The sequence below is a fragment of the Nematolebias whitei genome, chromosome 18, assembly GCF_014905685.2.
Source record: "Nematolebias whitei isolate Nwh7 chromosome 18, NemWhi1, whole genome shotgun sequence".
NCBI classification, from domain to species: domain Eukaryota; kingdom Metazoa; phylum Chordata; class Actinopteri; order Cyprinodontiformes; family Rivulidae; genus Nematolebias; species Nematolebias whitei.
The window spans coordinates 34,031,800-34,044,783 of record NC_056515.1 but is presented as its reverse complement, the minus strand read 5'-3'; the positions used below and the strand labels follow the sequence as shown (position 1 = coordinate 34,044,783).

At 39.1% G+C, this 12,984-nt stretch overlaps 1 protein-coding gene across 1 annotated transcript; it reads left to right on the top strand.

The window, feature by feature from the left end:
• Positions 1–1,431: 1,431 nt before the first annotated feature.
• Positions 1,432–12,602, top strand: LOC119424476 (thymic stromal cotransporter homolog). Its single transcript, XM_037691959.1, has 7 exons — positions 1,432–1,911; positions 4,995–5,165; positions 6,415–6,633; positions 6,848–7,019; positions 8,363–8,446; positions 12,291–12,447; positions 12,524–12,602. Exons 1-7 carry the CDS (start codon positions 1,453–1,455, stop codon positions 12,579–12,581), a joined length of 1,320 nt encoding a protein of 439 aa, XP_037547887.1. The 5' UTR covers positions 1,432–1,452; the 3' UTR covers positions 12,582–12,602.
• The last annotated feature ends 382 nt before the right edge of the window (positions 12,603–12,984 follow it).

The following is a 12,984-nucleotide window of genomic DNA, read 5'->3' as shown; positions in this document are numbered from 1 at the left end:
AACACAATGACAACACTTGAACAGTGCAAATTTGCACAAATCTAACATCAATGTGTTCACAGGTGACAAGTGATGTATAATAGTAGTGCATTAATAGAAATACTTGACAGTTTCTTAAATTAAAAATTAACATAAAACAGAAGCTTTTTATATCGGTGAGTTATTTTGATGGAATGGCCGATATTTACCTTTATCGCTAATATCAGCTGATACCAATACCATGCCGATAATATCGTGCATCCCTAATTAGTGGCATGTGTGCCTTTATGTTTGCTTCCAGGTTTTAGCAAAAATATAGATTAAAAAGAAATCGCTCAGCGTACAAAATCAGCAACATATTTTTAGTTCTGGACATTTGTTTCTTGTTTTAAAACAATATTTGCACATTATTGTGTTCTGTTTTTCTTCACATTCTCTTAATATTTTTTGGCAATGGGATTCAGACCCGGTGCCAATGGACTGGCTGGCCCCGGGCCGGTCCATTCAGGTATCCCGACAGATTACAACATCGTATAAATAAGTTGAACCTTTGCGATGTATTGACTCAAGACAACCAGCAGAGGGTGCTGTAGTCGATTAAACTGGATTTTTAGAGGCAATAAAGAAGACAAACTAGTTTTCCAATGCTAATAATTATCACAAGAAGAAGGAGAAGAAGACACTTTGATAAGGTAATATGCCACACTTGACATCAGGTCTTTTTAAGATGGATTTTCCACCATTTTTTTAATTATTATTTATTTATTTATTTTATTTGTTGCATTCAAGTTTGTCCAACAAAAGAGTGGAAATGTTAAAAATGTTTAGTTTTATTTTATTTACATTATCCCCTCCCTTCAGGAGAAGTTCATGTACAGTTACCTTCAAGGTTTTGGTGTCAATGTGTTTCAAACACTGTGATTAATGCAGTGCTATAAGATTTATGTAAAAAAAATGTTTATGCAAATAATTTCTCAGCATTTTCTGGACGTTTTGTATTAATAAACAACATGGGATTATTTCAGTTGCATGGTTACATAAACGTTTATTTATGTATAAAATAAAATGACTACCGGTATTTACTAGCCCCCCCAAAATATTCCTCAGCCCCCTCAACTAAATTCTTCTGAATCCGGGTCTGTTGGGATTATTGTTTCAGATTGTGTTTGATTTACTCTTCTGAGTGCAGCATTTTTAACATTATTGCGAAACAATAATAATAATAATAAAGTTGTGGTTTTCTTAATGTGAAATTTAAAATAAAAGTTACCCTGAAGTGAAAATGCGCCCCGGAGGCTGACACTGAGAGTTGGTTCTGTAAAATTTCAGGAACAGAACCCTCAACGCACCAAAGCAGCCAAACCTGCAGAAAGATCGAGGAAGTGCGCGCGTAAAGACGCACCGCCCTCCACAACCAGAGGCGCACCAGAAGGAAAGCAGAACTCTGCGGCGCACAGATCGTGTGGAACAATCATGGCGCACTGGTGCCAGGCGGCCTTCCGGCACATCGAGCCGATCATCGTGCTGGAGCAGCTGGGCAGCTCGCTGTTCGACACCGCCCTGCAGATGGTGGTGAAGGACCGCTGCGCCAACGCCACCTACCCGGGTCGCTCCAGAGAGGACAGCCAGCAGAAAGCCATGACGGACTTCTACATGATCTACAACCTCATCATCCAGTTCACCACCATCGTCCCCGCGCTGCTGCTGGCCAAGTTCGGCGACCGCGGCTGGAGGAGAGCGCCCGTGGTGGTCCCCCTCATCGGGTACCTGCTGTCCAGGCTCGCCCTGCTGCTCGTGCTCACCTGCGGGCTGCCGCTGCAGGTGATGTACGGGGCGGCGGTGCTGTTCGGCCTCTCCGGCGGGTTCAGCGCCTACTGGCCCGGGGTCATGACGCTGGCGTCGCTCGCCTCCACGGCGGCGGGTCGCTCCACGGTTAGTGCAGTCAATTATTAATAATAATAATAATAATAATAATAATCAGCTTCAGGTGAAACGAGGATTTGACGCGTAAATCAACCAAATAAGTGGGTTCCAAAGTGTGGCTCGCGGCCCCACTGACGGTCGGGAAACAATAATTAGTGGGTCAATTCAATTCAGTTTATTTATATAGCGCCAAAACAGAAGTCACTTCAGGGCTCTGAACAGAAATATTCATATATAAAAATGATCATTTTGAATTAGTTATCTTAGGAGCAGACTTCTTTGAATTTAACTCCATCACAGAACTCTCATCTTGAGCAAACATGAAGGCGACAGTGGAAAAGAAAAACTCCCTCATGAGGAAGAAACCTTTAGCAGAACCAGGCTGAGGACAAGCGGCCATCTTCTTCCACCAGCTGGGTTTGAGAGGAACAGATACACAATGGCAGGTCAAGAATCACGTTAAGATAGAAATAATGTAAAATGAAAATTATTCAATTTTAACAATTAATTTAATGAAATGAGGTCAATTTGTCCTCTAGTAGTCTCAGCTTAAGGCAGCATAACAAGCCAACCCTAACTATAGGATTTATCAAAAAGGAAAGTCTTAAAACTGGACAATGTGTCGGCCTCACAGACAGAAACTGGAAGTTGGTTCCACAAGAGAGGAGCCTGAGAACTGAAAGATCTTCCTCCCATTCTGTTCGTGGAAACTCTAGGAACCACAAGTAAGCCTGCAGTCTGAGAGCGAAGTGCTCTGTTAGGAAAATATGGAACAATAAGATCTGTAATATAAGATGGAGCTAGGCTGTTGAGAGCTTTGTAGGTTAGAAGTAAGATTTTGAATTCAATTCTGGATTTGACAGGGAGCCAGTGGAGAGAAACTAAAACTGGAGAGATATGATCTCTCCCACTAACACCAGTTAAGACTCTGGCAGCAGCATTTTGGATCAACTGAAGATTTTTTAAAGAAGTATTTGGACACCCAGATAATAAACCATTGCAATAGTCCAGTCAAGATGTGACAAATGCATGAACCAGTTTTTCTGCATCATTTTTAGATAAGATGTTTCTAATTTTTGTGATATTACGCAGGTGGAAGAAGGCGGTTCTAGTAACGTTTTTAATGTGCGGGATAAAAGACATGTCCTGATCAAAAATAACACCAAGATTTTTAACATTAGAGCTGGAGGACAGATTAATGCCATCCAAGTAGGGCGAAGGACTGAAACATTTATTCCTACGATGCTCAGGTCCAAAAATTAACACCTCAGTCTTGTCTGTGTTCAAAAGCAGAAAATTTAGGGTCATCCAGGTTTTTATGCCTTTGTCTTTAAGACATAGTGGGTCTTGAGTTAATCTCTATAAAACAAGTTAACTTTTAACCGTTATTAGTAAATGCATGTTTTTACAGTTATTATAGCAACAATACCCCAAAAAAGTGGTCAGAAATGAAAGAAACAATATTGTTTTGTTGGTATTACTTGTTTAGTTGACTTATTATTAGCAATGTTTTATACTTCACCCATACACTACCATATTATACCAGTGTTCCCCAACTCTGGTCCTTGTGGCCCACTGTCCTGTACAAATATACGTTTCCCTTCTTTAACACACCCGGCTGAAATGAGCATCGACAGGCTTCTGCTGAACTTGATGACATTATTATAATCAGGTGTGCTGAAGGAGAGAAACAGCTAAATCATGCAGGACAGGGGGCCACGAGGACCAGACGTCTGTTAAAGACCATTGTAGCCTGGTGGTCCGTGCCAAAAACCCTGAGGCTGCGGGTTTGACCCCATGTTGTCAGGAAGTTGCACGTTGCTCGCTGTGGGGACCTCTGCAGAAGGGAGCAGCTGAAATGAAAGAATAAAAACGGATGTGAGATTTTCCAGACTTCAGCTTCTGGTTTCAGCTGTAGTGCATACACAGTCTACGACTCGGACCACTAGTCGGAGTTGGGACGCTTAGACCACGGAGCACATTCTTTTTCAGTCAGACTGAGCTAGAAGTGATGACAAAAGCATAAAATGAAATGAAGAGGTCTCAAATCATGGACTCCCCATAGCTGTCTAAATAAATACAAAAAAATAGACTTAAAAATACTAGAAATCACCTACAGGTTAAGTGTCTACTAGAAACAGCTGTTTTGTTTAAATCAGTCACGTGGTCAGAGATGGAGTCCACTGGTCTCATTGCCAGATCTGAGCAACGTATTATGTATTTTTTAACTATACTGTTTTGTTTTTTTTTGGTCAAACTGTACAGTTTTTTTATTTATTTTTGTCTGTTGTGCTCAGTGTTTCCAACTTGGCATAGTATAAGTGTTTGTTACGTTACTTCCATGCTGCCTAAGGCCACAAATACTTTTTTTAAATGAAACAAGGAAAAGTACCTTTGAGGCTTTGAGTTTTACTTGTTTGCATGCAGATATTTGTATACAGTTAGTTACAAAGCCCCAAGTTCCTGTAAAAAGTTTTACTTTCTTAAACACATTTCCCTTTACAGTATCTACATCACTGTGTTGCACATCTGTACCATGTTTGTTCAGCAATCACTTTTGCTCACCTGCCTTATATTTGGTCATTTAAAGCTGCCTTTAATTGATCAGTATAAGAAAGTATTAATTTAGTAATTATTTAAGACATCTAGGAATGTTTTGACCTCAACAGGCTGAACAGATTTATCAAAGGCCTTTTATATTTGACAGCTAATTTGGTTTTATTTGGCACCTTTTGTTTTAAATTTGTTACTTCATGTTTTTTCCCTTAAAATCTGATTACATTAACTCATATCCATTCAATGCACACACAAAATAAATAAATACACAATTATGCCTAAAAAGGAGCAGCTTAATGTAGTAAAAGTGGCCACTTCACAAGTTTTTAAACTACTCAAGAACTTTACTAAAAAGCAAAAAAAAACAACTTACGTCATCTTGTTACTCCAGTTAAAATGTAACTTTGTTTCTTGAAGCTGAAGTTGTTTAAAGCATTCAAAGATCTGATAACAGTTTAAAAGCTTCCCACGGACCCCGCTTGAAAAGACTTGCTGGGGTCGTGTTTGTTAATGACTGCTCATGGGTTAATGTGCAGGCCATGATGAGGGTGGAGCTGCTGTATGGGATGGCAGGACTGGTGGGCAGTCTGGTGTCCGGTCATCTGTTCCTGATCTACAGCCCCAGTTTGCGTCACGGAACCATCCTGCTGATTGTGAGCACGCTGCTGCACCTGCTCTGCCTCATCATTTCCATCATCCTGCTGCAGGTCAGCGTGACCTTACAGAAAGAATCTAATTGGTTGCATTTATCAGTGGTACAGCAGCCGCTTCGAATGTTTTCAGTCCATTAAATGGACGTTGTTAGTTATCATTCCCATAGGTTCCTTAAGACTGTCCCTCCTGTACCTCCTAGTAGGCTTAAATGTACATTATGGCTGATAATACGCAGCTTCGGCCATGTAACCGGAAGCTTTTTTTCTTGGTTAGCTTTATGTAAAAATCTTTCTTTACAATTTGCACACTACTTTTTAAGCAGGATATCAAGGATTTACTTCAAATGAATTCCACATTTAACAGTCATAAGTAGGCCTGTCGCGATAAACAATAAATCAATTAATCGCATGATAAATGAAAATTATTGACCTCATTTTCATTTATTGGCTTTATCGTTTCTTCGTGTCGTTCTCTTTCTACTGGACACTGGATGACAAAAAGCTAAAGTCCGGTGCTCTTCACTCACCCCTCCCTTTCTCTTTTCCCTTTAAAATCTGTTTTAACAATCTAAAATTGCGTTTTTGGATCGTTAAAAGCAGCTAAGCCGAGAAGCTAAGTTTTGAGCTAAGCTAACAGGCCGACCTCAGGGGAAAAAAGCTCCAAAATTCATGGTTGAAATTCGTGCCTTCATCTAAAAAGTTGTTTTTCTCTGCAAAAAGAAGCTGAGAACTTGTTTTGTGTGACAAATGCTATGCTAAAGAGCTCAAACCACACCGAGCGTCCACCATTTTGAAAACCAAAAAACAGGAAGGAGAGACAGCCCATGTCACGTCAAGGAGCCTCCCTCCCATTTTTCTTAAAGAGACACGCTGCTCGCTCCCTCACTATCCATCCCTCGGTTCAAACAGTCTTATACTGCCATCCAGTGGTCCAAAAAGTACTACACACAAAAATTAATAAACATTTCTTCTTAAATTTCAAACAATATTATAGTTTATCGCAATAATTTCCGAGACAATTAATCGGCCAGCAAAATTTGTTATTGTGACAGGTCTAGTCATAAGGCTATAATTCGGTATCTAAAAAGAGCTCACTTAATAGAGGATATAACCTAACCCTAACCATATAACTCTGTGATAACAACCTACTGGGCCCCCTAGGAGGTACAGGAAGGACAGTCTGAAGGCAACCTATGGGGATGATAGCAAGTAATGGCCATTTAATGGGCTGATAACATTTAAAGCGGGTGGTATAGCTCTAAATACTTCTTTTAATACCTTGATTTTTCCACTTTAAATCAAGGTGAAAGAAGTGTGCAGGGAGGACCAGGAGGAGAACTATCACCTCCTCCATCATGCCTCCAGGAATGCCCACGTTCCCGAGGCTGCTGCTGGGATTAACAAGGTGAACGTGGCGCTGCTGTTTGTGGCAGCTTTCCTGTATGACTTCGCTGTGGGTGGAGGTGTGGAAGTACTGGGTTCGTTTGTGCTCAAATCGCCTCTCAGCTGGACCGCCACACAGGTAGAACCACTTTCTTCTCATGCATTTGTTAGTGTATTTAGAATTTTTTGCTCCTTGCATGGTGAAATAAACTCTTATTATCCTAATAAAAACTTGTATAGAATTAGTAGTTTGTAATCAAATTGTAGTTTTATAAATACCAGATTACATTCTTTCACGTTCTGTTTCCGTTTTCCTGTCACTGTTCTTTTTTTTTCTCTTCTTCTTGCTTCAGGTGGGTTATGGGAACGCAGCAGGCTGTATTATTTTCCTCACCAGTTACCTCGGTGTCGCCGTGTTCCGGCGATGGGTCAGCGATGAAACCTTGATCCTAATCGGCATGCTGTCGTTTGCTTCTGGCATCTACTTCATGACCTTTGCCACAACAACCGCCATCTTCTATGCCGGTAAGAACAAGTGGAAATTTCACTTGTCCCCATGAGGCCTGAAGTTTGCACGTAAAATATGGTACGATTGGTAAAAAGTTACTTATTAGAGTTTCGGTGTTAAAAGTCAGTCTGAGCAAACATTCTGCCTTCTAACAAATCGAGGTCATTGGCACAAATCATACACAACAGAGGGAGAAGGAAGAGAAACAGGGAACAAACCAAGAGCCATAAAGTCTTACTCCTCTTAGTTTTTCCATATTTAACTTGCAAGTTAAATATTTAGTTTGGAACTATGACTTTTATAAATGTATGAATAACATAGTGAAAATATGACTTTGGAAAAAAAAACTTTTTTTTTTCTTACGAAAAGCTAAATAAACCAAAAATATTGCTGTTAATTTTGACTGTGTAACTTTACAAACGGCACCCCATACAGATACGTTGTAAGCATACACTGCAAGACTGCAGGAGACGTGGAAGCAGGGTGAGTGTCAGCAGCTTCTGATGTTGTCAATTCATTAAATGGTCCATTGTTAGTTGTTATCATCCCCAATAGTTAGCATTCAGACTGTCCCACCTACATCCTAGTAGGTTTAAAGGAACGTTACTATCGCTGATAATATGCAGCGTCACACGTGGGTTAACCAGAAAGTGGATTTTTTTTTCAGCTTATGTAATCCTTTTCCTAAACCTAACCCGAGAACTTTTACTCTGAACTTAACCATGTGAGACTATTATTAGTGCTAATAATGTAGCCTATTATCAGTGCTAACAACGTTCTTTTAAACCCACTAGGAGGGACAGTCTGACTGCTACATATGGAGATGATAACAACTAATAATGGCCATTTAATGGCTGATAACATTCAAAGCGGGTGTGAGTACATGGACGGGGGCTAATGAGCTGAGTGAATATACCTGGGCATAATAACTGGGAGCAGAAAAGAGAAAAACTGTGAGAAAAAAAAGTGGAAAACGGAGCTAAAACTGAAACACCGATAAAAAAAATAAAAACAAAAAGCAAAAGAAATGCATCCAAAAATTTACCAAATACTCACAGAACTGTCAGTTGGTTTATTCCTTCTAAAGTGTCATCAAAGTGACTGCTCATAAAATACATTTCTTTTACTAACCCAACAGCTCTACATCAAATATAATTATCAGTTGTAATTGATTGTTATATGTAACTTTGTCTGTTTTTGATGTTAACAATCAAACTACCTCTGAACCCCAAACTATGCAATATGAGATGAAAATGCCAAACTAGTTATAATGAACTGTTTAGTAGTGGTTGGGCACTGGAGGAGGTGTAAATATGTAAAAATAAATATAATAATAATTGATGCAGTTTTGTTCCTGCAGCCCGTTCGTTGAACCTGTTTGCTCTCATCCCGATGCCAACGATCAGATCTCTGGTCTCCCAGCTGGTTCCTGCATCCTCGTGTGGTAAGAGCTGTGTTTACCTGTCAACACACGCTACTGATGCCTTCAACTCACTGTTCCTATTAATATATTGTGGAAATTAGATGCACGTCTTCAGGATTCACTTTTAATTACCTTGTATGTAAAAGTTCACAGCTTGCAGCTTTCAAAAGCCAGTTTCTGATGACTGAAATTTAAGACAAGTCACTCCGACTACAGACAGAAGGTAAACCGATGATTTGAGGACATTTAAATCAAGCTGCCTGTCTATTTGAGTCGTCTTGTTTACAGTACAGTTAGTGTTCGGAGCTGATTATACAGCAGACACGAGATTTCTTCCAGGAAACCAACTAAACCTGTTCACCCAGTCACGCTCCTTCATACCAAACTGAGGATGCATTATGAAATAATAAACAAATAAAACTCTTGCATGAGCTTTTAGCACTCGAGTATGTGTAAAAGATGACTCTCAGCTGCTAGCACACCAAACTGTAGCTCAACATCTGTAAAATTTACTGACTGATGACCACTTTTGTGCTGGTTAAGAGTAGTTAAAGTGCACCAAATGATTACTTTCTAAGAATTCCATAAAAATCCAATGAGTGGTTCGTGAGCTATTTTACTAACAGACAAAGGAAAACACCAACACAGGTGATAACTTGTCTTACATGGTGGTGGGCAATACAACATGGCAAATATCCAGTGTTAGTTAAAAAAATGCAACTTAAATGGCAACATTGAACTGTTGTTGCTGTAGTATAATCAACGCAGTAATATTTTAGTAACTAAATAGCTGAAACTATATTACACCATACAATAAAATACACATACATAGTAATTAAAATACGGAGGTAATCTGCTCTAATAGTGTAAATGTTTATGAAGCGTTCACAGTGATCCATTTTTCTTCTGTAAGTTTTCCGGCATCTTTCTCGTTCCACAATTTTGTGCTATTTCAACAAATCAGAAATCAGAACATGCAGCTCTTTCAGGACAATCCTGCTATGACCTTTGGTATTGGTGCAGCTTTAGCTTTTTGAAATATTTAGCCTGTTCTGCCACTTTTTTCCTCATAGAAAATTAATTGAGCTCATTTTACATCCTTCACATCTTTAGATCTGTTTACAATCTTTCACTGCTCCTTTCACATTTTGTTCTGCTTCAGCTTCTTTCGGCTTCCTTGTGCAAGTTTAAACTTTTTTCCAGCTCTTTTCAGCTTTGTGCTCCTTTCTGATTATTTCTGCTAACTATAACATTTGTGTGCTTCTAAATGTTTCTGTTAATTTCAGCTCGTTATGCTCCTTTCAGTTTATTTCTGTAAGTTTAAACTTTTTCTGCAACTTCAGCTACTATTTAGCTGTTTTTATGCCAATTTTAGGCATTTCTGCTAATTCCACATGTTTTGCACTCATTTAAACTTTTTTCAGTCTAATTCAGCAAAAATATGCTCTCACCACTTCTGTCTGATAACTTAAGCTTATTTCTGATTTTTAGTTACTTTTCAGCTGTTTGTTTTTTGTTGTTGCTAATTTTCACTTTTCAGATAATTTCCACTTTTTGTGCTAATTTAAGCTTGTTCTACCTTTTAAGCTACTTTTTTTTTTTTTTTTTTAGCATTTTTAGGTAATTTTAGTTGTTTTCAGATAAATTCAAGTTTTTTGTGGTAATTTCTGCTATGTTTATCCTAATCAACTTTTTTGCATTATTTCAGCTTGTTGTGCTCCTTTTAGCTCATTTCTGCTAGTTTCACTTTCATTTCAGCCTCTATTTAGCTGCTTAGATGAGGGACAGGGGACAAGACGGCCCCCCAGAAACCATCTTAGCCCCAGCAAACTGGTTGGTCCACTTAAGGAGTTTACTGCTTGGTGGGACAACAGTTTACTGGAACTCCTCAGACTGATGAAGCCCTCCGGATAGAGGGCGAAACGTCTCTATTGTAGCATGTCAGGACAGCTTTGCTGTGGACACACTACTAATTAATTATTCTTAAAGCTAGTTCAAGCACAAAGAATATTAATTGTTTAATTACAACAGATTCTTTTCTTTTTCGAGTTAAATTTCTTCCATGTGACCGAGATAACTGTGAGTGGGTTGTTTAATCAGTGACATGAGACGCCATTTTATCTTTGACCCATCAGAATAAATGCAGTGATTTAGTTAACAGAATCAAAATTTAACATCAAAACATGTTAAACACATTGATTTGCTGATCTGTTTCTGATTAATAAACTTGGCACGCTTTACTAACAAGACAACAGAACATTACTGATCGAGACTGATTCATCTCTGAAGGCATCTAGTTTGATTTACTGGCGAACAGAGAAGTTTAAGAGAGGAGGAATAGATTTAAGGAGTAAGTTTTAGATGGATGAAAGGTATGTGTTGAACCAGAACATTGCACCCTTCCTCCGACATCCAGCTCAGCCCTCCGGTACACTTCAGGGCGTCAACGGCTTGTTACCTGAGATGGTGGATACCTCCACTCCGGAACAGAAGTCCAATGGTACGCTCCCTTTTCAGCGTCTCGGGTTAGAGTAGCTGGGGGTCATCAGAAATCGTGACGAAGTACTCGGTTCAACCAAATAAGCTTCCTTAGAAGTTGAGCTTTTAATGCTCGGGTTGAGTCGTTGTGACTACGCTGGACTGGAGAGACCTTTGGCACATGGTCAAATCCATCCGCTACTTAGTTGAGTCTCATCTTCGACTGAAAGTTCCAGCAAGACTGCAAGACTAAGACTCGTGAAGACTAAGACTTCGGAGAAGACTAAGACTCGTGAAGACCAAGACTTAAGACTGAATAGTTCCAAGAAGTGTTGCCTTTTAAAGGGGTATCCACTTCCTGTTACGTGGTACTTCCTGGTTGGTTGAAACAACCAGCAGGGGTGTAGTTCTAGTGATGTCAGAGGGTTACTAGAAGTCAGGAGACAGCAGGAATGTTTAAGAACGGTTAGTACAGACAGAGAAATGTTTTTAAGAAATGAGAGGAAGCAGGTGCCAGCAGCTCTTATTTACTGTCTGTGAGTTTTAAAAACAAGACACTTCGTCCTCATAACTTGTCTCTGACTTTCGACCGACATCACTACTCCTCATTCAGACAGAAGACTAAATGCACACTTACTTTGTAAATAGACATTTAACTGTATTATCAAAGTCTAATGAGGTTTAAAAATCATTAATACTGTTTCACAGTTGATTTAAATGAGTGGTTCACTTCAACATTTAGAAATGGTATGAACTAAACACACTTTTGATTATCAAGATATTGTAAAATATTAATGATAATGTAAAAATAAGAGTGTTCTTTCAATTGATGAATTCAGGATACAATTAAATAGTCTCTTGATGAGATAATTTGTATTTCTGGATTCAAATCAATGAAATAATAGTTCCTGTCCCCTGAAGGTCTTCAGAGACAGATTGTTGTCGGAGAGTTCACTACACTATTAAAAAAAGAAATTGTCCAGATGACCAGAGTATTATTGAATTTAGCTGTTTTATGCTAATTTTAGCTTTTTCATCTAATTCCAAATTCCACACTCATTTCAGCTCTTTCTGCTACTTTTTATGCTACTTTAAAGCTGTATTTTGCCAATTTCAGCTTTTTTTTAGCTACTTTCATAAATTATGCGCTAATTTCTGCTAATTTAAACCTAATTCAGCAAAGTTCTGTTTTCTTCTGCTAATTTAGGCTTGTTCTTCCTTTTCAGCTAAAATTCAGCATGTTTTAGCTCATTTCAGCTGTTTTTCAGCAATATGCTTTCACATTGCAATTTCGCAGGAAATGCAATCTCTCTAGTTTTGACCTACAATTGATAAAATAGATTGTGATGTCTTTGGACTGCGTTCTGTGCTCTTGGTTGTCCTTCAGGCATGATGCTCACCTTACTGCAGATAACTCTGAAGTTTGCCAGCCTGTCCTACATCCCTGCTTTCACCAAGATCTACCAGGACACTCTGGACTGGCTGCCAGGCTTCGTCTTTCTACTTTCCAGCATCTTCACAGTACTCGCCATGATACCAGTCAGGTACTGTCAACAGATTACGTCAGGTTTATTTTAAAATCTTCTCATTTTCTTAACATTTCCTCTTCCCTCCCTCCAGCATCGTCGGCTGCAGAACTGCTAAGAGGCAACTCTACATGAGGATTCAGGGCGACTGAAGCGGCAGCCGTGACGAGAAAAACGGGAACTGAGACTTGAAGTGGTCATAAAGAGAACTTCCTCCTTTTTGTCAAAGCTGCAGAGACGGGCTGCTGGACCTGTTATGGTATAAATGCAAACCATTTTTTTTAGTCTATGAGCAGCTTTAAAGAATCACTTCTGAACTAATGGATTGCATCAGCCAGTTGAATTCTGCAGACTGTGTACAAAAAAACTGAAAAACAAAGAAGTGATTTTTGAAAACACCCTCTGAGATTTCAACATGTCGGAGATTTATCAGTGACTGAGTCAGAGAGGAAACACCCTGCAGTGGAGGTCACTGCGTTCACAGGAGGAGGAATATATATTTTTTTTAATCTTTAATAATTTAATTAGCTGTTTTGGTGAAGTTTATCTGGTTAA

Bases quoted from the DNA above. Each gene is read 5' to 3' on its own strand.
- LOC119424476 (XM_037691959.1), top strand. From the start codon at position 1,453: ATGGCGCACTGGTGCCAGGCGGCCTTCCGGCACATCGAGCCGATCATC. The intron at 6,634-6,847 runs GTAGAACCACTT...TTCTTGCTTCAG, and splicing joins TCAGCTGGACCGCCACACAG to GTGGGTTATGGGAACGCAGC. The intron at 8,447-12,290 runs GTAAGAGCTGTG...GTTGTCCTTCAG, and splicing joins GGTTCCTGCATCCTCGTGTG to GCATGATGCTCACCTTACTG.